Source organism: Psammomys obesus, unplaced genomic scaffold, assembly GCF_907164565.1.
Source record: "Psammomys obesus unplaced genomic scaffold, mPsaObe1.curated_primary_1811, whole genome shotgun sequence".
NCBI lineage: Eukaryota > Metazoa > Chordata > Mammalia > Rodentia > Muridae > Psammomys > Psammomys obesus.
The window spans coordinates 32,353,715-32,381,260 of NW_026596046.1; the positions used below are offsets into that span (position 1 = coordinate 32,353,715).

The 27,546-nt window shown below is 42.9% G+C and overlaps 2 protein-coding genes across 5 annotated transcripts in view; one reads left to right on the plus strand and one right to left on the minus strand.

Moving 5' to 3' along the window:
- Aamdc (adipogenesis associated Mth938 domain containing) overlaps positions 1-11,025 on the minus strand; it is a 22,695-nt gene extending 11,670 nt beyond the window's left edge. Inside the window, exon 1 of one of the 2 annotated variants that reach the window (XM_055623305.1) lies at positions 10,926-11,025. The gene's annotated coding sequence lies outside the window, so the exon portion shown is untranslated. Of the gene's footprint in view, positions 1-5,505; positions 5,599-10,925 lie in introns of those variants that run through there. The other variant, XM_055623306.1, reaches the window with a different exon arrangement.
- A 133-nt stretch (positions 11,026-11,158) lies between these two features.
- Positions 11,159-27,546, plus strand: part of Rsf1 (remodeling and spacing factor 1) — a 128,562-nt gene continuing 112,174 nt past the window's right edge. For all 3 annotated transcript variants that reach the window (XM_055623301.1, XM_055623298.1, XM_055623299.1), the window contains exon 1: positions 11,159-11,654. In XM_055623301.1, coding sequence (XP_055479276.1) covers positions 11,462-11,654 — 193 coding nt within the window. In that variant the 5' untranslated portion in view covers positions 11,159-11,461. The remainder of the gene's footprint in view (positions 11,655-27,546) is intronic.

The window sequence follows — 27,546 nt, forward strand, 5'->3', positions numbered from 1 at the left end:
ACACACACACACACACACACACACACACACACACACACACACACACAAAACAACAAACTGGGCATGTCTGCACACACCTGTAACCCCCTTCCTGGGGAGGCTGAGACAGGACGATCTCTGTGACTTGCTGTCCAGCCAATCTAGCTGGAACTTCAAGCTCTAGATTCAGTGAAGGACCCCTTCTCAAAAAATAAGATGTAAGCTGGGCATGCCTATAATCTCAGCACTGTGGGAGGCAAAGGCAGGTGGATCTCTGTGAGTTCGAGGCCAGCCTGGTCTACAAAGTGAGTCCAGGGCAACCAAGGCTACACAGAGAAACCCTGTCTTGAAAAACCAAAACACATACACAAACCGGTAGAGAGCAATTGGTGACCTCAACACTCACATGTACACATGCCCACACATTCTCCCTGATAGGTACACAAGCTGCCATTAATATGCGTATCACACACACAAAGATGAGAATAAATTCTCAAGGGTGGCACAGTCACAGAGGCCTTTATAAACTTTCTACATACCCCAAGTAGACCAGAAGCCATGAGCTTGTGTTCCAAAGACCTGGATAGGTCAATTCACCTCAACAGTACAAGCTGATAATCCCCAAATAACTGAGCAAAGAGAAGTATAAATGCATAAGAGGGCTATGCAGATATTTTAAAAAACAGTAAAAACAAGTGGGATTTTTAATTCATTCTTCAGTGCACACATATCTATTAACAGAATACAGAACTCTTGCTGGTTCAAGGTGTATGACTATTGAATTACTTTGTGGATGAATACTAAACTACACAGACACGGAGGAGGCCCCTAGAAAAATCAGCCTTTAAAACAGAAACAAGATGAAACAAAACAAAGGGATGACAGGTGTTTCAGTGGCCACACACTATATGAGAATCAGAAATAACTGCATTAGCATTGTGGTTTGAATGTCCTCCAAATCTGTGTGGATATTAAGCTTTTAATTTGCTTTTTTTTTTTTTTTTTTTTTTTTTTGAGACAGGGTTTCTCTATTATGTAGCTTTAGTTGTGGACCAGGCTGGCCTTGAACTCACAGAAATCTACCTGCCTTTGTCCCCCAAGTAGTGGTATTAAAGCAGGTTTGTTTGTGACAGAGTCTAATGAATCTCAAGCTGACTTTGAAGTCATTATGTAGCTGAGGACCTTGTTTGTTTTGGTCTAATGGCATCTACCTCCTTAGTACTGGTATTATAGGCTTGCATGAGCAAATCCAGCATAGTGTGTGGTGTTGGGGCTGAAACTCTGGGCTTTCTACAAGCAATGCAATCACTCTACCCTTGTTTTTGCTTTTCTCTTTTTTTTCCTTGGGGGCAGGGGTTTGAGACAGGGTTTCTCTGTGTAGGCTTGGCTGTCCTACACTAGCTTTGTGGACCAGGCTCACAGGGATCCGCCTGCCTCTGCCTCTCTGGAGTGCTGGCATTAAAGGCATGCACCACCACGCCCTGCTTGTTTTTGTTTCTTTTGACACTGTATCTTACCACGTAGTTCAAGGTGGTCTCTAGTGATCCTCCTGCTGGATAAGAGGAGGGATAAAAAAAATTGACAAGACTATAGTGATGAGTGCTCTGGTCTTTATGTGTTGCCATTTTTACCTATTTTTAAAATAAACCTTATCAAAAACTTGCAAATAAATAAAAATATCACACACCAAAATTCTGGTGTTCTGCAGGAAGAAGTCTGTTGTCATTGGAATAGGTTCCAACTTACAAAAGGCGTTTGACCTCTGCTTTTTAAAATTTTGTGCAGGTGTACTCGTGTGTGCCTATCAGTTTGTTTGTGATTGTGTGGATGCACACGGAGGTCAGAGGAGGCCGTTGGATCCCCTGGAGCTGGAGTTACGGGCAGTTGTGAGCTGTCCTATGTGAGTGCTAGAAACCGAACTCAGGTCTCCTAGAAGAACAGCAATTGCTCTTCAGCCCAACCTCCTTTTCTTGCCCCCTCTTTGCTTTTCCTCCATGATAGTTGCCACCTCAGAACGATGCATGGGGCAAGAAAGTTCTTTCCAGGGCTGGTTCTTGATCTTGAACTTCACAGCTTCCGGAATTGTAAGAAACACGTTTCTGCTAAGTATATGATGTCCCGCTTCATGTATTCTATTATTGCAGCATAAAACAAGTTATTTAGAAAAACAAATGTTTGAAAATTTAAAATTTTCAACATTTTCTTTATTATCCAAAATTTCCAGTTTTCCCCTGTTACCTTAAATGTCCAGTTTTCAACAAAATATTATAAGATATTTAAAAGAACCCAAAAGGCCAAGTAATTGTATGGAGTATTCTCATATTTGTAATTCAGAATTAAATGAAAGTATGATGAACAGGTCAGGTGAGATATGGACTCTCAGTAGAGAGATATTCTGACCAAGTATCAAGTGGATCCAGCATTGTTATAATTTTGATGTGGTTGGTTTGTGCCAAAACTCATGGTGAACCTCAGACGTCAATGAAGCAGCACTGGCCAGAGGCCTTTATGAGGGACTGGTGATGGGCAGCCCTAATGGGGTAAGAAATAAAGCACCAGCAGCGACTCAGGCCTGCAGATCTGAGTCCAATACCTGGAGCCCACGGAGGAAAGCCCTGACTCCTGAAGTTGCCCTGGCCTCCTCATTTGTGCCATGACACACCCCCATTCACACCCATGTGAATAATAATACAGGCCTGTGAGATGGCCCAGTGAGTAAAGGGGCTTACCACCGAACTCCTGACGGGCGCTCTAGCCCCAGGACCTACATGGTGGGAAGACTCAGTCCTTAGTTGTCTCTAATCTCCACACATAACCTCTAAACCCAGTTAAATAAATAAAATAAATTTTAAAACAAGAAAACTTTTACAAAGGGGATTAATGTCCTTGTCACGAGACTGGTAAGTTTTCATGACTGTAGGCTATAATAAATTAAGGTCAGCTTCAAGACTCCTGGCAATGGGGGCTATGGAACCTGAAATGGCTATCTCCAGTAACCAGAAAAGACTTCCAATGGAGGAATGAGGATACCAACCCAGTCACAAAACCTTCCACCTACAATTTGTCCTGCCTACAAGATGAGCAAGGGTAAAGATGGAATGGAAATTGAGGGAACGGCCAATAAATGACTGGCCCAGCTTGAGACCCATATTATGAGAGAGAGCCCATCCCTGACACAATTAGTGATGCTCTGCTACACTTTCAGACAGTGCCTAGCATAACTGTCATCTGAGAGGCTTCACCCAGCAACTGGTAAGAACACATGCATAGGCCCACAGCCTAACATTAGGTGGAGCTTGGGGAATTCTGTGGAAGAAGGGAAGAAAGAATTGAAGGAGCTAGAGAGGTCAAGGACTCCAAAAAAACCTAATCAACTAACCCTGAATCAACTAACCTGGGTCCACAGAGACTGGACTGCCAAACAGAGAGCACGCATGGGCCAGACCTGCACGTATGTAACAGTTGTGCAGTTGGGTCTTCATGTGGGACTCCTAACAGCAGGAGCAGGGGCTGTCTCTGACTCTGTTTCCTCCTTACCTGGCCTTGTCTGGGCTGCCTTGTCAAGCTACAATTGAAGAAAATGCGCCTAGTCCTACTGCAACTTGATATGCCAAGATGGGCCTATCCATGGGAGGCCTCCCCTCTCCTGAAGAGAAAGGGAGGATGGGAGGAATTCGGGGAGGTGATAGGGAGGGACTGGCAGAAGAGTAAGGGAAGCTGTGGTCTGGATGTAAAGTTAATAAATAAAAAAATTAATTAGAAAGTAGGTCAGCTCTTTCCTTTCTTTCTGGCATATGCTGGTGCTGCTTTTCCACAATATATACAGCATCGTGGGGTCCTCATTAGGAACGGGGCCATTGCTAACCATACATTATTAACGGCAGAAAATGACAAGGCAGCCAGACTAGGTTTAAAGAAGTCATTCAAGGTATTCTCCACATATTTATATTCATTGTACAATCCATGAATGTTGAGCTTTCTCTTTGACAGGGCCAACCTTGCAAGAGAGAACCTATTATGTTTTTCTTCAGACACCCTGAAGCTGAGTAACTCCTATATTCCTGAGATGTTCAGTCACAATATCATTATGGGCAGATTTCTTTTTTAAAGCTTTTATGTTTTTTTTTTTTTTTTTTTCTTAACAATCAGAAGTGCCCTGAGCCACAGTCAGTGTTTTCCTATGGCTGAGCAGACTATTTATGAATGGAACCCTCAGTCCCCGTGAGAATGAGTCTTCATTACCAGGTGCACCAGCAAAGTTTAACTACAGAGGGTTCTACAGAGTGGCCACGTGTAGCTGGTAAGCAGTTAAAATTCTTGTGGAGGCCACCCAGATGGCCTTGTCAGGAGGCTGCAGTGAGGAGAAATAGGACCCTAAGTGTGGAGAGGTTTCACTCCATGTCTGAGATTCTAGGGCATGGGTCTTCCCTCAAAAATACATAACCTTTGGTAAAGACAATTACAAAGTCACACTTTTACCCAACACTATTAACTACTAATGCAATTTTGCTACTTCAATTTCTAAACAGTCATTACAAAATACATAGCAGAGAAGATAAGCATACTGTTTTGAGTACTAAGAGAGGAAGTAAAAAATTCAAAAAACCTGAGTCCTGTTTTTGAGGCCGCACTACTACACCACAGGAAAGAAAACATTACATTTTTCCAGGCATTATGGTGCACTCCTTTAATCCTGACACTTGGAAGGCAAGCAGTAGACCTCTGTGAGTTCAAGGTCAGCCTGCTCTAGAACAGCCAGGGCTAGATAGATCCAGTCTCAGTAAGTAAGTAAATAATTAAGTAAATAAATAATCTAACTATTTCCCCCTTTTCATAAATATAAGGTAAGTTTTTAAAACTCATGTTGGGCATGGCGGTGTGTGCCTTTATAATCTTAGCAGAGGCCGGCTGGGCTAGAGCGCCTGGTAAGAAATAATAACTTCCTGGTGTGCGTGTAACTGCATATACGTGCCCACATGGAGCCTAGAACATCGCTTAGGAACTGCTTCTTCCTGCCACCTTGTGGGATCCCAAGACGGAGTTCAGGTAGTCAGGCTTACCTGCTGAACTGTCCCCCAAAAAACTCTTAAGAAGCAGTACAATGAATTATGAGAAATAGTAAACTGGTAAGAGCAGATGTCTGCATATTCAAGAATCTGCTATGGTTTACAACACAAAATACCAGACGTGGCTTAGAAGACAGAAATTCCTTTTCTCAGTTTGGAAAGCTAGAATATAATATTCAGATGTCAGTAGGGTAGGTAGTTTACTTCAGGAATACATCGCAAGTTACAAATTCTTTTGGATATTTTATTGTTTTTAACAAACAATAATACAGACATTAAGTAAAACTCAACTGAGTGTAAGTATGTGGCAATAACTTTATTACAGGTTAATGAAGAGCTGCAATTTTATCTTTACATCCCAATCTGATATTTCATAAAACGGGATTAATCTTGCTTTTACATTTATGTTTTTTTTGTTTTGTTTTGTTTTGTTTTGTTTTGAGATGAGACAGTGGCTTACCCTGTAGCTCAGGCTGGTCAGGAACTCAGTTTACTCAGCCTGGCCTTAAACTTAAGCTCCTCCATCCTCTCTCTTCAGTGCTGGGCTGACTATGTGCAAATAACCCACAATTTGTCTTAGTCCTAAAAAGCAAGAGACAGTAACAGTACTATGGGAATGTGTTGTTTATTTTTTCTTACAGGATTTGTGAAGGTATGACCTTAACCTTGGAGTAAAACATCTCTTATCTTTTGGATGATACAACTTTCAGATGCCTAAGGACCTTGCTCTCATTCTAATCTGGATGAGAAAAGCAAAAACTTTAGCCTTAGTTATCAGTCCCCTTTGGACAAGCGTGGGAATAAAGTACAGTAAAAGAAAACTACAGCATTAAAGCCTTTTCTTTTTTGGATGTTATTTTACAACCTCATGGGAAAGCAGGAGGCCAGGTGCTAGGCAAGCTATGGTGGCTAACCCCTTTAATCTACCACAAGTTTGAGTCAGGTCTATATAGTGAGTGCTCCTCTAAAAAACTGAAGAGAAAAACAAAACAAAACAGGGCTGGAAACATGGTTCAGTGGTTAAGAGCACTGTCTGCTCTTCCAGAGGTCTTGAATTCAATTCTCAGCAAACACAAGGTGGCTCACTCCATCCAGACTGGAATCTGGTACCTTCTTCTTATATGCAAGTGACCTACAGATAGAGCACTCATATATGTCAAATAAATAATTCTTTTAAAAAAAATCAAAACAAATCAAAATAGAAAAAATAAAATAAAAAGAGGGGCATGGTGGAACACACCTGTAATCCCAGCACTTGGGAGGTGGGGAGGAGGACCAGGAGGCATTCAAAGAGCCTCACATACATAGTTAAAGATAAACCAGCATTCATGGTAGCCTGTCTGAAAACAAAAACAGCTGAAAGTCAAAATAGAAACCTGATAAGGTTTATATAACATGGAATACAACTTTCCATTTACTCTGAAGTTTCTTTTTATAGAAATTCTTTCACGCAGATATAATTTAAAATATTGTGGCGGGTGGTGGTGGTGGTGCATGTCTTCAGCACTCCCCGGTAGAGGGGAGGCTGGAGGTGGTGGATCTGTGAGTTCAAGGCCAGCCTGCTCAAGAGAGTGATTCCAGGGCAGCCAGGGCTACACACAGAGAAACTCTGTCTTGACATCCCCTAAATAAACTAACTAATAAACAAACAAACAAATAAAATATTCTGTACCTGGCTTTTAGTCAAATCAATGACTATGTAAAGGATTTTAGATTTTTGTTGTTACAAAATGGTTGCTAAAGACGTTTTCTGGGTCAGATTTTCTCTTAACATTTTTTTTTTTTAATTTTTTCATGTGTATGTGTATGAATGCATTTGTGCCACAACATGCTTGTGGAGTCAGAAGAACTTGCAAGAGTCAGTTCTCTTCTACCATGCTGGTTCCAGGGATCAAATTCTGGTCATCATTTCTTTAATTTTTTTACATCTCACAGGCTTCTGGGTCAGATTTCCTTCAACTGGGTCCCCAGGTTCTTCCTTTCTCATCCCCTACCCCCACATTTTGCATTTTGAGACTTCTATCAAAATTCTTAAGTTTTATGTTTCCAATTTCATCGGTTACCTGAAATCTGTATTTTTCAACTTATTAAAAACTTTGCTGACAGTAATAATACACAGCCATATTTCCTTTCAATAACAAATATATTTATTATTTTATGAGTGTATGTGTATGCCTTAAGAGCATGTACATTTCACTACCTATTATAGATGACCTCAGAGGCCAGAAGAGGGCGTCGGATCTCTGAGAACTAGAGTTACAGGTGGTTATAAGCTGTTGGCTACAGGAGCTGGGAGCCAAACTTAGGTCCTGAAATCTTACCTTAGGTCCTCTGAAAAGAGTGCTCTTAACTGAAAGCCATCTTCAGCTATACTTTTTCCTGTGTAAGACAGTTTAAATAGGTAGCCCTGGCTAGCCTGAAGCTGAGATCTGCCTGGTTCTGCTCCTACGATTGGAAAGCCTGTGCCACCACATCCTGCCACAACCATATTTTCTTCTTAAACAGTTTATGTATTTCTAGAGCACTGATTGGTGTTTTGCCTGCATGTATGTCTGTCAGATCCTCTGGAATTGGAATTACAGATAGTTGTGAGCTGCCACATGGGTGGAAGAGCAGCCAGTGCTCTTAACTACTGAGCCATCTTTCCAGTCCCCATATTTTCTTAAAGACTGAAATAAACAAAAAATCCCTCAAACCTTATTGTAGTAAAATATGTGTAACACAAAAACATTTAAATAATATTCAGTAGCATTAAGCGCATTGTTTGCCTCTTTTCTCTTTGTTTTAAAGGACAGCATGTCTCTCTACATAGCCTTGGTTGTTGCAGAATTCACTATGTGGACTAGGCCAGCCTCCCACTCACAGAGATCCACGTGTCTCTGCCTCCCAAGTGCTGCCATGTAGCACTATGCCTAGCTCAAAATATTTTTTGATTTGAGGATTTGTATTTGTATCATTATTCCAGGGGCTGAAGAATGGCTCAGTAGTAACGCCTGCTTGCTGTTCTTCCAGAGAACCCAGGTGTGGCTCCTAACGCTCACGTGCAGTGGCTCGCAGCCACTTGTGGTTCCAACTTCAGGGGGTCTGATCCTCTCTCTAGATCACACACACACACACACACACACACTCCCCAAATAGTACACATTAGTAATACAAACACTTGGAAGGTTTGGGCAGGAGGATCAGAAGTTCAAGGCCATCCTTGTACATAGGATGTTGGAGGCCAGAATGAAACAAATGGGATCCCGTGTGAAAATAATCAAACAAAAAGAATCATTATTCTAGGACCTAGAGAGATGGCTCGGCAGTTAGTGCTTATTGCTTTGGTAGATGACCCAGATTTCAATCCCCAGGACCCACATCTGCAATCCAGTTCTAGAGGATGGATGCCGTCTTGCCTCCCAGGGTACCTGCACACATGCAGGTACACATAATAAACTCAGGCAGGCACATACACACACATAGAGTAAAAAAAAAATCCTAAGAAAAAAAACATCATTATTCAGACAACAGTAAAATGGTCAGGTGGTAGAGGTGTTGATAGAGGAAGCCTGGCCACTTGAGTCCACTCCCTGGAGGACACAAAAACAGTGAGAGAAAAGCTACTCAACAACACTATCTTCTGATGTGCAAGCAAACAGCACAAACATCTGCACACACACATACACACAAAACGCCATTCTAGGTAATACATTTCAGGTAAGTTTTTTTCCTCTTGAAAAATCAGCGTCTTTGAAACAGGAAATGACACAGGCCATGGCTGCTTTCCCTCTTTTTACCTGGGAATGTATAACAAAATGTAATGTTTATCTGTGAAGCCAAGTTCCTGGCGTAATTATTTGCCCATTAAAAAAAAATCTTCCTTGGGGGCTGGACAGTTAGCTCAGGAGCTAAGAACACTGACTGCTTTTCCAGAGGTCCTGAGTTTGATTCCCAGCAACCACATGAAATATGATCCGATGCCCCCCCCTTCTGGCCTGCAGATGTACATGCAGACAGACAGCTCACATAAATAAATAAATAAATAAATAAATAAATAGATAAATCTTTAAAAAAATCTTCCTTTAGTCACACATTCTCTTATTTTATGTTATTTAGAATATGTGTTGCTTTAGTTTTAGGAAGTAGATATTTTGGAAGCTTTAAATACAGCACTTTGACATAAAGTAATTTTTGACATAAAGTAATAAACTGTAGGCTAAATATAGCTGGATTCAATATAAATTATAAGAGCATCTTTTTTCGATAACAATAAAGATTTGGTTATTTGAAACAATCTCACTATATAGCCCTCACTGGTCTGAAGTCAAGAGTTTTTCCTGCCTCTGCCCCTGCCTGCTGGGATTAAAGAAGTGTGCTACCTGCCAGAACAAGAACCAACTTTTCTTTTCTTTCTCTCCCTTCCTCCCCTCCTTCCCTCCCTCCTTCGTTCCTTCGTTCCTTCCTTCCTTGTGTTTTGACACAGGGTTTCTCCGTGTAGCCTTGGCTGCCCTGGAGCTCACCCTGTAGACCAGGCTGGTCTCCAACTCACAGAGATTATTCGCCTGCCTCTACCTCCCGAGTGCTGGCAGTAAAGGTGTGGGCTGCCACCGCCCCGCAAGAAGGAATGTTCTAAAGTACATAGGTGGTGGCAGAGAACACTAACCACTTCCCTGTGAGTTAGCCATGCTGTAGATATCACCCCACTTTACCGAAGTTCAAAGGAATGAAAGTTCAAGTTATAAAGTAACTAAGGGTAGGACTCCAGTCTGGCTCCATCTCCTAGCATACCGTTTGTTTCCCAAGCTGCAAGTTCTATTTTACATTGTTGCCCGTTTTCCCTTTCTAGGATTCTTTCTGGGAGAATGCCACATCTTACCCCTCAATGGAGTAGAACTCTGCTTCCTAACAAACTTACTGCTGTTCCAGCATCTACCAGCTCTCCAAGCAGAATCTTAGCTCACTCTCTAGATTTTGGCCACCTCAGAGCCTGGGCTGGGTCCAGAGGCCTCACATCTCAGTCCTCCAGGAGAGCACGGTTCCTCAGATTTTGCCATCCAGCAGAGACAATTTCTCACTAGTGACCACAGAGTCCCTCGGGCCCTTGTCCCCTGGCAGAGCTCTGGGACTCTGCTGAGATTTCTGTGCCTCAGTGTTTTGTAACAGTTTACACAGGGATCTTCCCACAAGGAAGATCTTTAAACTGGAAACGCAAAACAACTCAAAACAGCTTCAGGAAGTCCCTGAAACCGACCAGATTCATTAGGTCCCTCCCTGTCAGAGTAAAAAAAAAAAGAGAGAGAGAGAGAGAGAGAAAGTCCCTCTTAGACCAAAGGAAACTAAGCTTCGAACAAGCTTCTCAGACAACCTGAGCCACCTGGAAGAGGTTCAGACCAGAGTCACTTGGAAAGGACACTCTCTGACCCATTGAGTTACCTGCAGGCTGTGCAGTACGTTCAAAGTTCCCTGCTCTTATGATCTGGGGTGGGTCCTGGTGAGGCAGCTGTGTCTGAGTCATTCCTGCTTCTGTAAGTAACCCCTCACTCACACTCCGGTAAAAATAAAACTTACGGGTTCACCAAGTTGGACTCTGGTGTTACCTGTTCTTCGGTCTGGCGGTGGGAGCCCTTTCTGGGGTGGGTAGTGTCTCCCCAGGAAAGGTCTGGTCACACAACACTCAGTAGAGGGCAACAACGCTCAGCCAACTTTCTGAGAGACTTCTCTCCAGGGTCCCGCGCCAAGCCACAACCACACCTTTGCCACGTTTCTTCTTCCTAGCCTCTCCCGACAGTCGCGCTCCCACCCTCCAATCTCTTTCCGAGTCCTAGTGAATCTCTTCCTCCTCTCCCTCCCTCTCCCGGTCGTCTCCGTTCCGTTCCGGGATCCCGCAGTAGGACTCACGCAGCGCTCCGGTGCTCGGCAGCTCCTCCAGACCGCTCCGCGCTCCGCCTCTGCGGGCCGCTCCGGGGACTCGGCCGCTCTGCCACCAGACCTGGAGCGGGCCTCCGGTCCGCCCCCACGAGGCTCCGCCCCCCTCTCCCCATTGGCCACCGCCCTCGGAAAGTCCCGCCCCCGAGCTCGCAGCCCGCCTCTCCGCCCGGCTTCCCTTGTTTTCATTCCCCCTGTCACACGAGGCAGCGGCAACCCCGGAGTGGGAGGGGGAAAGTCGGAGGCGAGAAGTCGCAGAGGAAAGGGGACGGGAAGAGGGCGGAAAGTGAAGGGCCTGGCGAGCCTCTCTGTCCCCGATCCCGCTCAGTTCTCGACTGCTCCGGGCCGGCGTGGTATTGTGGGATCGCGGCGCCCGGCCCGCGCCGCTCGCCTCCGCAGGGGCGTCCACTCGAGAGCGCCTCCTGTCGCCCGTAAGGCTGCCCTGCCATTCCTCGGCCCCCCAACTCCGCCCGCCCCCCATCCCCTCCTCCTCCATCCTCCAGTTCAAAATGGCGACGGCGGCGGCGGCGGCGGCGGCAGCGGCGATGGCTCCTCCGGGCTGCCCGGGTTCGTGCCCCAACTTCGCCGTAGTCTGCTCCTTCTTGGAACGCTACGGGCCGCTGCTGGACCTGCCCGAGCTGCCGTTCCCGGAGCTGGAGCGGGTGCTGCAGGCGCCGCCGCCGGACCTCGGCAACGGGGAAGGTAAGCGATCGGCCCGAACGCCCGGCGGGAAGCGGCCCTGGCGCGCTCCGGCTCCCCGCGGCCCTCCCGGGGCCCTGCGGACGGCCCCCTCCAGGGACTGGGCTCCTCGGAGGCCCCGCTCCGCGGACCCGGGGGGTTCCCGGGTGCCGGGGAGGCGGGGCGGAGGCCCCCCGGGGCCACCGTGCCCCTCGGGGACGGAGATGGGGGCGTCGCAGGCCCGGTGCGGCTGGGGCCCGGGAATGGGCTTTGTGCCGGGCAGACGCCCTGGGGCCGGGCCCCCCGAGCCGCTCTTGCCCCCAGTCCTTCCACCTTGAGGTGGCGGGGGAAGGGGAGCGCAGGTTCCGGCCAGCTTTGCGCTTTCTTTCCTCCCCTCCTCCCACCAATCCTCCCCACCGTCTCCGGGGAGGCCGGGCCCATCTCCTCCCGGCGCCCCCTCTGCTCATTCCACCTGAGTGGGCGGGGGCCGGCGGACACTCCGCACTCTCCCTGCGGTGGGAACTCCCCCGAGAGACTCTTCTGATCCCCGGCAGGGCTGCTCTAAACCCCCCAACTCCTTCTTTCCTTAGGGAGATCCGCTCCCCCGCCCAGGGAGGGGGCTTCCCCCCTTCTCGCGCAGGGAGGGGAAATTAAGTCGGCCCAGCTTCTCCGCTCCGGGGAGGAGAGGGTTAATTTCTCCTCCTCCATAGTTTTTCTCCTCGCCACCTCCCCCAAAATAATAGAAAAGCATCTCCCCACTTTTCTCCGTCCCTTCCCCCTATCTCGGCTCCAAGGCTTAGGGGAAGAAGAAGTCACTCTTCCATTTGCAGGGTGGGGTGGGGTGGGGTGGTTAGCCTGTAGGCTGGAGGAGGGGCTCAGACGGCAGGGGAAACAGTTGAAGAAGGTGCTTGTTGCTCATGTTTCTCTCTCTCTGGTTCTGCTGGTCTATTATTGGTGTTCGCAAGTGGTGCTCCTTCCACATAAGGCCACCGCGCGGGTGCAGGGCGCATGCTCTGCCCGGCCCCATTGAAACTTCCTGCTGCTGCCCGTGGTTCTTTGCTGGAGCATCTCGGCGCCGTGCCTGCTGCTTGGAGTCCTCACACACGGAGCGCTAACCTCTCCCTCGTTAATCCCGAGCCATGCCGCTCTTTTTCTGGTACTTTATTTCCCGTAGAAAAGGATCATTTGTACTCCGAACATTGCCTTTGTCTGAGTACAGCCCTTGGCAGAAGAAGAAACGTTTTCCAAATAGGTCTTTTTTCTTTTTTTCCCTCTCTCCTTTTTCTTTTGATCTGTGCATAGATGACCAGGGTGGACTATATATTGTATGAGGCGTGATAGCTATGACCTTTCTAAGAAACCAGAGTTGCTTTTCTGTTCTTTATGGAAGTGAATTTCCCTATATGATGTAGTTACATAGCTAAGGAAAGACCCAAATGTGAACTTCTTCAAAGTATTATCTGAAATGTGTGATATACAGCGTTATAAAGGATTAACCGTACAGTAGTTGGAACAGCGGTCAACTGTTCTCCTTCTCTTTCCTCTTTTGAGACAGGGTCTCACTGTTTCTTGTCTAGCCTGGAACTCTTAGAAATCCTCCTGCCATTGCCTTTCACGCGCTAGGGTTAAAGACATTCCCCACCATGCCAAACTCTACATCTTAGACTCTGTGGCTATAAAGTCTGATTTTTTAAAACTAGGAAATCAGAGGGTGGTTAAGTTACTTTAGATTAAGACTTAATGCAGAATTTCTTTAAACATCTGGCTTCTAGTGTATTAATTTCATTATCGAATTATATTTACATTCTTTTTGAAGGAAATATTAATGTGAAGTAGGATACTCTTCAGTCAGTTTTTTAGGATACTTGAGAAATAATAGTACTTTATTTGTCAGAGGGAGTGTGAGAACTTGGGGGGAAATTGATAGTAATTGCTTTTGAGTTTACTTGGACCAACTTAAGAGGCAGGCATAGGTTTTTTTGGGGGGTACCATTGCATTTTGAATAGCAGATATGCTTGCATTCCCTTAAATTTTAATCAGTGCACTTACTTTGTATTAGTACTAGAAGAAAAAAATTATTAGGGCAAGTTTGATATTTCTGGCATTGACTTTGGGTCATCAGCTAAGCAAAACTGGAAAAGAAGTTGGGCTAAGAGGAATCATTTCGCTCAGCCATAGCATTACCATTGATGTAGTTGCCAAGAGGACTGATAATAATACACTCTGTCATGGGGGTCCAAGAATAATTGTTAATTAATGTCACACAGTTCAAGACATGTGGCAAAAGGAAAGTCTCTCTGAAGGTGAAAGTTTTTACTGTGCAGGAAAAAGATTTTCAGAACTTTAGTGATGGTCCAGACAACTTATAATAGTAAGATTGCCTAAGGCTTTTGGGGAAAGACTTTGATATACTAGAAAGAGTTGAGCAATGTTTTATATATATATATATATATATATATATATATATATATATATATATATTATAGAACAAATTGTTTCATTTATATGAACCTTAGTTTCTTCAGTAGACAAAGGTAATGGCTAAGAGCCAAATGAAATGCTTTAAAAATTCTTTCATAAACCAGGTACTTGCAAATACTCCTGTACTACAAAATAAAGATTTTTTTTTCAGATAAAAGATACATGGTACATTTGTAATTAGGTTGATGTTTTTGTTAAATTGGAAGTGTATAGGGGTGTCTGTGCTGTAATCAAGTGAGTTTTGCTTTGTATAAGTTTTATTAAGAAAGCAGTTCTAGTGTCACTTAAAAAGTTTTAATTAAGCCAGGCATGGTGGCACACGTTTAATCCCAGTACTTGGGAGGCAGAGGCCAGCCTAGTCTACAGAGTGAGTTTCAGGACAGTCAGAACCACACAGAGAAACCCTGTCTCCAAAAAAGGGGGGGAGGTCAATTGTGTTGACAGGATAGTTCAGTGGGTAAAAGTACTTGCTGTCAAGCTTAATAATCTAAGTTTGATTCTTTGGATCTACACAGTAGAAAAAAAGAACCTCTTGCAAGCTGTCCTTTAACCCCTATAGGAGCCTTTTGGCTTTTTGAGATGTCTGTAAAAAGGCTGTACACACACTCATAAAATTAAAATTCTGACTTATACAGGTTTTGTTTTTTTCTAGTGTGAATGGCCCTTAGAATATGCCTTTGTCTTTTTCAGTCTTCTACTTTATCAACTGGGTTATGAAAAAGGGCTAGTTTAACACCATGACAGCACTTTGTTGAGATAGGGTTAGCAACATGGTAGCATTCTGTGGTAGAAACTAGTTTACTAGTTTGTCTTATTTAAATGCTTTGTGATCTTTTTCCTAAAAAGTTGTTTGCAAGCTGGCCATGGTTTACACCTTTAATCCCAGTGCTCAAGGAGGCAGAGGCAGGCAGAGGAAGGCTGTGAGTGGTAGCGTGGTCTACAAAGGCATCCAGAATAGCCAAGGCTGTACAGAGAAACTGTCTCCAGAAACAAAACAAAAGGAACAAAAGTTGTTTGAAAGCTTTATTTTGATACTGTGTCTTCAGTTTAAGGCGCCCTGTTCCTTAGTAAAAAAGGCCTTATAGAACAGAAAATAGAACCAGTGTCCATTCTAATTTCAAAACTTGATAAGTTGTTCTGTGCCACATGGTAATACTCCATAGATAATTCTGGGTTTTTAAAGAGAAAATAAAACCATGACAATTTTCAATGTAGTTTTTCTTTTTAGTTTTAGGGTTGTTGTTTTTGTTTTGTTCTGTTTTGGTGTCTGGTTTTTCGAGACAGGTTTTCTCTGTGTAGCCTTACCTATCCTGGACTCACTTTGTAGAGCAGGCTGGCCTCAAACTCACAGCACTCTGCCTGCTTCTGCCTCCCTGAGTGCTGGGATTAAAGGCGGGCATCACCATGCCCTACTAGTTATCTTTTAAAAAAAAAAGTTAATTGTATGTTTTGCCTGCTTGCTTTCACATGTATGTACCTGTGCTTGGGGCCCTTGGAGATCAGAAGAAGGCATCAGATCCCCTAGAACTATAGATAAAGATGGTCGTGAGGCACTATGTAGGTGCTAGGAATCAAACCTAGGTCCTCTACAAGAGCAAGGAGTGCTCTTAACCACTGAGCTATATCTCCAGCCCTAGAGTCACTTTTCAAATGTTTTCTAAGTACTTAATAAGTAGAACTGATGTTATTTCTTGGCATAAGGCTGCTCTAAGAAAATTACTGAGACACTGAAAGTACCGTGAACCTAAAAAGCTTCAGAATCACTACTCTAGAGACAATTATTAAATTTTGGGATTAGAAGGGAAGGACTGTGTCACTTTATATTACAAGGAAGAGAAACTAAGACTCTGGGCTAGATTTCAAGCACACACACCTAAACCGTTGGTGTTATTCAGACTGTGGTTTGAAAAAGTCTGCCTAAATTATCAGCCATGAGTGGATTTATAGTTGATTAATAGGAGAAGGGCATTCCAAATGAAGGTCTTGTACATTCTTCTTTACACTTCCAAGGTCTGCATTTAGTATGGGATTTAAATCCTAACAGGAAGTAGGTGTAACAGGAAGTATTACCTATGGGATATAGGTAAAAATAAGAGTGGATATTGACTTTGTAAGATTTCTAAGTGTCATGCCTCTTTGTGTGTGAACAGTATGTGGGCACATGCAGATCATGGTATAGAAACCAGAGGACAATTTTTAAGAGCTAGTTCTTGCATTCGAATTCCATTTTGTTGAGACAGGATCTCTCTTATTAGGACACTATGATGCCTACTAGAGCTTTGAGCCAGGTCTGCTGTCCCCACCTCCCATCTTGTTATAGGAGTGCTGGGATTACAGATGTGAGACATTACATCTGACTTTTTCCATGGGTTCAGGTTTTGGAACTCACTTTTATGTTCTGATCTGTCTCCTGGTCCCCACGAGAAGTTTTTTTAATTTTATTTTTAATTTTTTAATTTTTATTTTGTTTTTGAGACAAGGTCTTATTTTGCAGTCCTGGCTGGCCTGGACCTCACTATGTAGATACAGATCAAACTGGTTTCCAACTCAAAGAGATCCATTGCTTTTTGAGTGCTGGGATTAAAGATGGTGGGTGCCACCACCATCTCTGAAGAGAAGTGTTTTTAATGATTAGCTTTGTGCAGGTGTGGTTGGAGAAGTGACCTATCTAATAATGATATTGAAGTATATGTGAATAATGCCACAATGTAACAGTGTCTTTTGCATAGCATTAAATAAAATTTTTTTAAGGAACTTTTTTTTTTTTTAACTTTTATTTGCATTGGTGTTTTGCCTGCATTTGTCTCTGTGAGGGTGTCAGATCCCTGGAACTGGAGTTACAGTTGGAAACTGCCATGTGGGTACTGGGAATTGAACCCGGTCCTCTGAAAGAGCAGGCAGTGCCCCTGAGCCATCTCTCCAGCCCCAATAAATTCTTAGAGATAGACTTACTTTGTGGCTCAGGTTAACCTCAGATTTTCTGTGTATATCAGACCATCTGGGAACTCTTTAACCTTGAGTGGTCTTGAACTTGTGATTCTCCTGCCCCAGCCTTGCTAATTCTGGGAATGTGGGTATGTTTTTGTTTGTTTTATTCTTTCAATGCTGAGCCCTAAGTCAGGGCTTTCTGTGTAGTAGGTAAATGTTCTGCTACTGAGCCATCTCCCCAGCTGAAACCCCATACACAGCCCAGGCATGTTTTGAACATAGGATCGTCCTGTTGAAAAGTCCAGAGTGCTAGGAATGCAGTCATCCTCACTTGTACTTAATTATAATGACTAACTCTATCGTCATAATGTCCAGTGTAAAAGGATATGTCTTACATTTAAATGGAACTATGATTCTAACTTTATAGTCTCTCTGGTGCTTAGTTGAATTCTGTGATTGTACTTTTTTTGGCATGAATTTGATGAAGTGAAAAGGTGACAAATATAATCAGTAATATAGTCTCTTAATTGAGGCAGATCTCATAAACACATGGGTTTATAATTAATGTGAAGTCACTGGTTAATGACCTTACTAAGCAAGAGGTTGGGCTGGTTGAAAATTTATTTTTTATTTTTTACAGTTTATTCACTTCGTATCCCAGCTGTAGCCCCCCCCCCCTGTCATCCCCTCCCAATCCTATCCTCCCTCCCTCATCTCCTCCATGCCCCTCTCCCAAGTCCACTGATAGGGGAGGTCCTCCTCCCCTTCCCTCTGACCCTAGCCTATCAGGTCTTATCAGGACTGGCTGCATTGTCTTCTTCTGTGGCCTGGTAAGGCTGCTCCCCGGTCAGGAGGAGATGATCAAAGAGCCAGCCCTTGAGTTCATGTCAGAGACAGTCCCTGTTCCCCTTAACAGGAAACCCAGTTGGAGACTGAGCTTCCATGGGCTACATCTGTGCAGGGGTTCTAGGTTATCTCCATGCATGGTCCTTGGTTGGAGTATCAGTCTCAGAAAAAACCCCTGGGACCAGATTTCTTGGTTGGTTCTGTTGCTCTCCTTGTGGAACTCCTGTTCCCTCCAGGTCTTTCTATCTCCCCCTTCTTTTATATGATCCCCTGCACTCTACCCAAAGTTTGGCTATGAGTCTCAGCATCTGCTTTGATACCTTGCTGGGTAGAGTCTTTCAGAGGCCCTCTGTGATAGGCTCCTGTCCTGTTGCCTGTTTTCTCCCTCTACCGATGTCCATGCATTTGTCTTTCTGAGTGAGGATTCATCATGTTACCCAGAGTCCTCTTCTTGCTTAGCTTCTTTAGGTGTACAGATTTTAGTGTGTTTATCCTATGTTGTATGTGTAATATCCACTGAGGGGCTGGTTCATTGCATGAAGACCTTAACTTACAGGCTGAGCACCCACGTAAAAGCCAGGTGTGGTGGTAAACACCTGGAGCCCTAATGCTGTCGGGGAGGTAGAGGGGTGAGGATTGAAGATAGGTGTGCCCCTGGGATTTGTTGGCTAGCCAGCCCAATGAATTTCAGGTTCAGTGAGGGACCTTGAACAAAACTGTAGTAGAGGGCTATAGAGAAAGACCCCTGGCCAACACCTGCAGATGTGCATGTGAGCACACACCACACTAGACACATGCACACCTGTTACTAATTTAACATGTATACTGACCATCTGCTACATGGTGATTCTAGCAAACATTGGAAAGATTTTTGGTTGGTTGGTTGTTTGCTTGTTTCTGTTGTTTCAGACAGGGTTTCTCTGTTTAGCAGCCCTGGCTGTCCTAGACTCACTTTGCAGACCAGACTGGCCTCAAACATACAGAGATCTGCCTATCCGCCTCCCGAGCTGTAGGATTAAAGGTGTGTGCTACCATGTCCAGCATATGGTAAGGATATATGAGAAAACAAAACTGTTAGAAATGGTTCTATTTTAAAAGATGGGCTGGAGAGATGGTTCAGAGGTTAAGAGGCTGCTCTTCCAGAGGTCTTGAGTTCAATTCCCAGCAACCCAGATGGTGGCTCCTAACCATCTATAATGAGATCTGGTGCCCTCTTCTGGCCTGCAAGCACACATGCAGGCAGAGCATTGTATATATATTACATCTTTAAAAAAAAGTGGATCTTGTACATTACCCTTCAAGGACATTTGCCCCCACCGGGGTTTTGTTAAATGGAGTAGTATATGCGTTTTAGACTATCCATTGTAAACTAACATTTTCCTCACAAGCTGTTGGTGAGGTGTATGACCACATGTGTTATAGAAAAGTAATAGTGACTAAGCTTCAAGAATGTTTAACCTGAGCCATCTCTTCAAGGAGAGTATTTACATGTGTTGCTAGATTTAAACCTAGAGCTTTACTCTCTGCTTGATGGATATGGTCTTTATATATTTTTCATCCCAATTTTACTGTAATACAGATTCCATAACAGAAGGCCTCAGGATGCTTTCAGTTTTTCCATTCATGTTCGACCCTGTATAATGTCAAACACTGTTTGAGAAAATAACATTTCTTAGCCAGGCATGGTTGCACACAACTGTAATCCCAGCACTCAGGCAGGCAGAGGCAGGTTAACTGCTGTGTTTGATGCCAGCCTGGGCCACAAAGCGAGTCCAGACCAGCCAAGACTACACAGAGAAACCCCATCTCAAAAAAAAACCAAAACAACAGCAACAAAGTTATTTCTTGCCAGGCTAGCACTCAGAAGGTAGAGGCAGACTCTATGGGTCTGAGGCCAGCCTGGTCTACTTAATGAATTTCAGGCCAGACACAACTATATAGAGAGACACTGTCTCAAAAAAAAAAAAAAAAAAAAAAAAAAAAATCCTTCAGTAAGTGGTACCTGAATGCTTGGTATATATTAGGTGTACATAAACCTTTGGAATGCATTAATAAGCCACATAATATCCTTGCATTCAGTGAGCTTATATTTTAATAGTGAAGATAAACAGCGGAGCTGTAGGGTTTAAAAGAATACAAAAGCTGGGCAGTGGTGGCACACACATTTGGTCCTAGCACTCGGGAGGCAGAGGTAGGTGGTTTCGGAGTTTGAGGAGCTTTTGTGAGTTTATGGAGTACAGCCTATTTTCTGTTTATTGCTTAATGTAGAATACTTTTTCATCTCAAAAACTTCTCAGAATTAAGTAAGTTTTTAATGCTCTGTTTTGATTTATTTTATTTTATGTGTATGTGTATTTTGCCTGCATGTATGTTTGTGTACCATATGCACACAGTTCCCCCAGAGGTCCTCTGGCCCCCTGGGACTGGAACCGTAGGTGGTTGTGAGCTACCGTGTGGGTGCTGGGAGTCATTCCTCTGGAAAAGCAGCCAGTGCTCTCAAGTGCTGACCCACTTCTCCAGCCCCCTAATTAAGTAAATTTTAATGCTGATATAAAACTACTATGCAAATTTGGTTTCTCCTCAAATAAGTTGTAATGGCACATTTTTTCGTAATTGGTGGTTTGTGTTCATTTCTAAAAAAGATTTATTTATTGTTTATACAGTGTTCTGTCTGCATGTGTGCTTGCAGGCCAGAAGAGGGCACCAGATCTCATTACAGATGGTTGTGAGTCACCATGTGGTTGCTGGGAATTGAACTCAGGACCTTTGGAAGAACAGCCAGTGTTCTTAACCTCTGAGCCATCTCTCCAGCCCTTGTGTTTATTTTTTTTAACTTTAAGAAATTAATTTATTTCATGTGTGTCTGTGTGCATGCAAGTACAACCACACTCGTGGAGGTCAGAGGACAACATCTAGGAGTCAGTGCTTTCCTGTCTTGTCAGGCCTGGGTGCTGAACTCAGGTTGTCAGGCCTGCCAGCTACGTTACTGACGCTCTGACTTTGGAAAACAAAACTTACTTGTGGACTAGTGGCTGGGACCTAAACTTTGCCTCTGTGCTTTGTTATTGGGATGCATCCATAGCCTATTTTGTTTAATGTTCTGAAGAGGGAGAGGGAAAGGAACAGACATGGATAGAGGAACATGTTAGCTTCTTTTCATCACCAAGACAACAATATCCAAATAAACAACTTGAAAGGTAGAATGATGATTTTGGCTCATGGTTTGTAAAGTTTCAGTCCATAGTCATCTTGCTTTATTGCCATTGGCTGGTTGTGGTAAGGCATTATAGAAGAGGGTTGTACAAGCCAAGCTGCTCATTTCCTGGCAGCCAGGGAAAGGGAGGGGGAAGGAGATGGAAAGGAAGAAAAAAGGGAAAGAGAGAGAGCGAGCCTTAACATAAATTCAACAAGAAATGCTCTTCAAAGGCATGCCCCAAGTGGCCTACTTATTTCAGCTATTTCCCAGTTCCTAGTAGTCCATTCAGCTGTGAACTCATTAATGAGTTAATCCATTAGTGAAGTTAGTGCTTTATAATCCAGTCATTTCTCAGGAGCATCACCAGCTGAGGAGCAACCCTTTAAACATAGCTGAGGGGTGTGCTTTATATCCAAACCAAACACCAGGCAAATTAACAAAAACAAATAATGAGGAATACATTTGTCCTAAGTCAGGGAGACCTGTGTTTTCCATGTGAGATCACCAAGTCTGAAGCTGTCTCGTGTGGAGATGTGCCAGGTAGAGGCAGCACTGATGGGATTAAAGAGAAGAGGAAGGAAGTTGACACATGCCTTCGGTAGACAGGCTGGGTTCCATTCTTCTATACTGCACAAACTCGGATTGCAAAGTTAAGTGTGCATGGTTCATATACAGTGGTTAAGAAAACATTCAGAAGCCAAAGTGTGGTGGCATACACTCGGGAAGCAGAGGCAGGGACTCAAGGTTAGCCTTGGCTGCATAGCAAGTTTGAGTTCAGCCTGGGCTATATAAGAACTTGAAAAACTTGAAACAAAAAAACAAGCAGCATTCAGAGTGAAGGTTGACTCTACTCGTTATCAATCCCAAGCCTTTTCCCGATTTTGTTCTCATTTATCTTTTGTCATTTTCCCAAAAGAATAATTATAATTCTTCCATTTGCTTTTTTCTTATATTTTTTCATTTTATTTTTTATAATAATCATCTATTTCCTAATTAATCACAAAAGCTTACCAACAGTAGTTTCCTGAGGAGGTTTTTCAAAAGGGAACTTGTGTTGTACTTTTACTTTGTTAAAAACGACTTTCCTTTTGCAGTGAATGTTAACATCATCTATTCAACTACCAGGATGAGAAACCAAGGACTGAACCCAGATCCTACCTAACTGGCATGCTTTGTTTGTTATCAGTGATCGCTGAGCCTGTTTTCTTTCTCCCTTCTGCGCTCAGCCATTCTGTTAATCATTGTCACTCTTTACTCCTGCTGAACTGCTTACGAGTCCCTGACAGTGTGAAAAGCTCTTTCATGTGCTTGGGCTTTCTCTTCCTCCTCCCTCTGGAGTTGCACATGCTTCTCCAGCCTTCTTTTCTTGCCTGTTGGCTGCACACTTGCTGGTTAGGAGCATCGAGTGCTTCTCTGTCTCCTAGGGTAAACTGACTGCTCCCCTCCCTCAGGCAACATGTTCCCTTCGCAGATGTCACCATCCTTACACTGCTTTTTCGCTCACAGTGTAGCAGGAGGTGATATGCTCCTCGATGGTGGAGCTTCTTGTTTGTCATTTTACCCTGACTGATGAGTAATAGTGTGTAATACATGTTTTTTGGTTTTTGTTTTTTTCCATACAGGGTTTCTCTGTATTGCCTTGGCTGTTCTGGACTCACTTTGTAGAGTAGGCTGACCTCGAACTCACAGAAATCTGCCTGCCTCTACTTCCCCAAGTGCTGGGATTATAGGCGTGCGCTACCACACCTGGAAAATAAATGTTTATGATGTGAAAGTTTTCCATGTTTTTTAATGAGACCATATTCTATTCTAAAACTTCTTTTTAGAACTAAATCAAATATAAAGTAAATGCTAAACTGTACACTAAACATTTGTCTATCATAAGAGAATGGAATTCTTTCCATTGACAGTTGGAAATAATTGGCACGTTAGTGAAGCGACTTCAAATCGAGCAGGTTTGTCTTACTTCATTAGGTGTGACACTGTGATTAGGGCATGTAATCGGAAGTTGAAACATACTCTGGTGATTTCATGGGTGTGGAAAAAGGATGGCCTGTGGGCAGAATCTGGTCTCGCATCTGTTTTTGTAAATAAAATTTTATTGTTGTACAGGCCTTTTCATTTGTTTATGTCTTTTGTGACTGCTTTCAGATTATGATGGCAGAGCTGAGTAATTGTCCCAAAATGTAGAGCCTGAAAAACAAAGTATTTACTATCTGTTAACTTCCAGGAAAAGAAAAAATGTTGATGCCTGTTCTAATATATGAAGAAAGAAATGTATCAGAATATTGTTTCTGTTTGATAATATATTTAGAATCAATATAATATAAACTAAATGCCTTGTATCCTATGAATGAAAATATTAGTGAAAGTTTCCTAAATGCTGGTTTAATTTTGTACTCAGTTATTATCATCACTTTTCTGTTAGATAGGTGTAAAGCTTTTCTGTTAACACAGGGTAAGATTTTTTTGCTCAGGGATAGCTGTGGGTTCTTTTGTATAGTTGTCATAATGGAATGCTGAGTGGGAGCCAAGTGGCCCAGCAAAGGGCCAGGTTTGTAGTCTTGCCATTAAACTGGTCTCTAGGTCTCGTCCAAGACTGGAGCTCTGGTCTGGCAGCATGGTCTCCATGTCAGCGAGGTCTATGTTGGCGAAGTTACTGTTACTGCTCCTTCAGATGAGAAAGGCTATGGAGAGTAACACCTAAAACTGCTATGCAGAAGAAGAAAAATAGCGATGTAGAACGGGCTTCATTTGATAGTTTGATTTTTGTTAGGGTGAGGATACCAGTTTGTAAAATACTAAACGCAGAGTATATTTATGGCCATTTCAGAAATTGTTGGTGAATCTGTCCTAATCCCAAGCTGAAGTTTGCTTAGCAGGTGTGGTTAGTGGTACAAGCTTGAAATTTCAGCACTTGGGAGGCAAAGATAGGAGGACTGCTACAAATCCCAGGCTGGTTTACATAGTATGTTCCAGGCCAGCCAGACCCCATCTTGAAAAAGAAAAGAAAACAAAAACAGTTCATTTAATGGTTCTTAAAGAAAATGAGTCGTAAACAGCTTTTTTTGTTTTGTTTTGTTTTTAAAGACAGTTTCACTGTGTAGACTTGCCTGTCCTAGAACTCAATATCTAGGTTGGCTAGCTTCACAAAGAGACCCACCTTCCTCTGCCTTCCCAGTACTGGAATTAAAGGGCCTCAGTTTTTAAACATTCACACAATACTTATTGCTACGTTAATTCTGAAGAGTGACTGTGGGAAAACAGTAAGAGGCTTTATTTTCTATAACTAAATATAGATATGTTTCTACAAGAGCAGAAAACTTTGTATAGTAAATGTACTATGATTCATGACATACCATACTCTTGATTTTGAGCCCAGGTGTTTCAGGCTATTACTACGTGTTTTATGGCCCAAGGCATGTGTTTGGGATACAGCAGAGAGAGGCAAAGATTACAAGAAACTTCTCATTACAAGAAACTGTTTCAATTTTTAACTAATTTTTGGTTATTGGGTGTTTAGAAATGTTTTTCTATTAGCAAATTTTTCTCAACCTCTACATTCGGTTACTCGGCCCCGTGTGAGTCATGAGACACAGTTTAAGAAGCTGGGACTTGGTTGAGCAAAGATGTACTAGATCGCCAGTGGCCCGCTGATGTGTGGCCTTGAGTGCTTGCTCATCAGTCTGTTCCGTGGAGACAGGTGGTCAGAAAGATTTGGCATTTGGTTGAGTATCGCAGTCACTTAGTTTTGATACTTTATTCCTTAAATGTAACTGTAACGTCCTCCATGCTTAAATGTTAAAAATCTTCCAGGAAGAAAAATGACAGCCTGGGCTTTTTCCACCTGTGACTTTTCTTGGATTTTGGATTATAAGTAAGACTGTAACACATTGAGAAACTGACTAGTCAACTAATGAACTAATGGAGGCTATTTGTACCTTGTGGAGCTGGAGCTGGAAGTCAGGGCCTGTGCCTGTGAGGTGGGCACATCACCAGTGAGCCACATCCTGGCCAGTGGAGGTTCCTTTTCATTCCCATTACAGACTTGCTCAGCTCCATAAAGCATATATGCATGCATAGTGGCCCTAATTTGGCCTGGGATCTGGCATCAGACATTCTGTAACTTTCCTAATTTTAAGAAAAACAAATTTAGCTTATAAATACGATTGTGATCAATTGGTTTATCGGTTTATCTTTTCTGTTTGTTTGTTGTTTTTATCCGTTTATAACCTGATTTGGTTTGCTATAACTGTATCTTAACCCTTTCCTGTTCTTTCGTATTTTGGACCTCTTCTTTTATCCTTAATTATCTTCTCCATTCTTACTTATTTATCATGCTGGAGATGTCCAGGGCCTCATGCCTGCAGATGACTATGCCACCACTGCGCTGTACTTTCTCCCTCAGCTTTTCATTTTGATGTAGTGTACTTTTTATCTCTGTGGTCATGTAGAGGTGTTTGAATGATTATTAATATTTAATACTGATTTCTATTTTAGTAAAGCAGTGGTTATTCCCTCTCTAGCTGTATACCCAAATAACCACACAGAGAATAGGATTTATTTAATTAGCCTAGAGCATGCTGCAGCACAGTAATTACTCCATTGTAAACCTCCAAGCTAGTATAGCTTCCTCCCATTCACATTTCCTGCATTATACTTGCTTTTTAATCATATCTTAGGTCTAGTTCATTTCTCCTGATGTTTCCTGGCCCTTTCCTCATGGTTCCATCCTTCACTTTTTATACTTTCTCTTCCCCTCACAAGACCAGGATGTCCTACCCTATTCTCTGTATGCTCAGCATTGGCTAGTTGGCTTTTATTGGCAATACAAAGAACAAATGGTGGCATGTCTTGAGACAGGATATGCGTAGAATAAACATCACAGTGCAGTGTCTGGATTGAAACGGGGTAGTGGGGTAGAGAAGTCAGCATTTGAATGAACAAGGATAAACTGTACACAGTTCACAAAACATTATGCCAACATTTTCTCCTTTAAGTCCAATAAAAGGCTTCTTTTCTTTCAATAATAAATTAACATATAGTATTAACTATGAAACAGTTATGAAAAATATTAGATAAGATTTACATTTGCAGTGTCCAGTTCATGTCCATTTGGCAACTTAGGAGAATATATGCTATTATCTATCCTATCTTGATGAGTTTGGAGTTCTGTCCTTAAATCATGTTTTATCCTTACTAGTATTACCTGTCTAAAAACATTTTTTAAATCCTGAAGAACTTAAGCTTAGTTTTGAAACTTTGACTATCTGGTCTTCAACCCTATCAGAGGCTTGAGAAGGAATAAAATTAATTACTTGAGTAAATTAGGAAGTGCAGGCTAGCAGCTTCTAAAAAAATAAAAAAATGACAGCTACAGTTTGCTGCCTGAACAGCCACTCCAAACTCTTGGAGGGTCCGTCATCTTCAGCCTTCTTGCCAGTCATTTGACCGACACATTTGTGAAATAGGAACTATTAAGGGCTTGCTTACCCTATCTTGGCGGAGCTCAGCAGTTGACCTGGCCTTCATTCAAGCTTGCCTGTTTTAGGCCAAATTCTGTCTGTGGTAGAAACAAGGGCATTTTCTTTGCCCAGTGGCTTTGCTATCTCCACATGGAAGTTCTTTAATGCTTACATCTTCTTTGAGGTAGGCTGGGTGCTACCAGGAGGTGACCTGTCTTGTTGTCAAATAATCCTTAAAATATAATCCTTAAATGGCATATTCTGTTGACCTCAGGTTTTTGAAGACCTCTATCTATTTTATTTTTACATATCTTATGTATAGAATCACATTTCTCTAGCCATCTGTTGTACTTAGGAAGCATATTTTTGTGATAAACTAGACTAGTATTTGATATGACCCTGAGTTAATCAACTAAAAATCAACTTGCATTACTTAATACCTTAAACACTTGGCATAGCAGCTTTAAAAAGTGGAAGTACACCTTGTATTTACAGCTGACTTGTATGGGTACAATACCTCATACCAGAGTAAAAACATGTATATGCATGTGTGTATGTATGAGTGTGTTATAGATAACCTTAAATTTGAATTCTATACCAATGAATTAAAAAGAACCTTATTTGGGAATAACAATTAAAGCTCTAAGTTGAGTAGATTGAATACTCTACCTTTTGTCCTATCATTTCTATATATTTTCTATATTTCCCTTTCTTTTCAACCCCTTTCTCCTTACCTAATAAAGAAAGAAAGATAGAGAAAAGAAGAGGAAAAGAGAAGTCAGAGGACAGCTCCTGGGACTTGGTTCTTGCCTTCTAGTTTTGGGGACTGTGGGATCAAGCTGAAGTCACCAAGCTGGTGCGCAAAGACCCTTCTCATTTGTGTATCTGTGCATCGTATGCATACAGTGCCCATGGAAACAAAGAGAGGGTGTTGGATTCCCTGAGACGAAATGGAGCACAAGACAGTTGGGAGCTGCCATGTGGGTGCTGGGGAGTTGA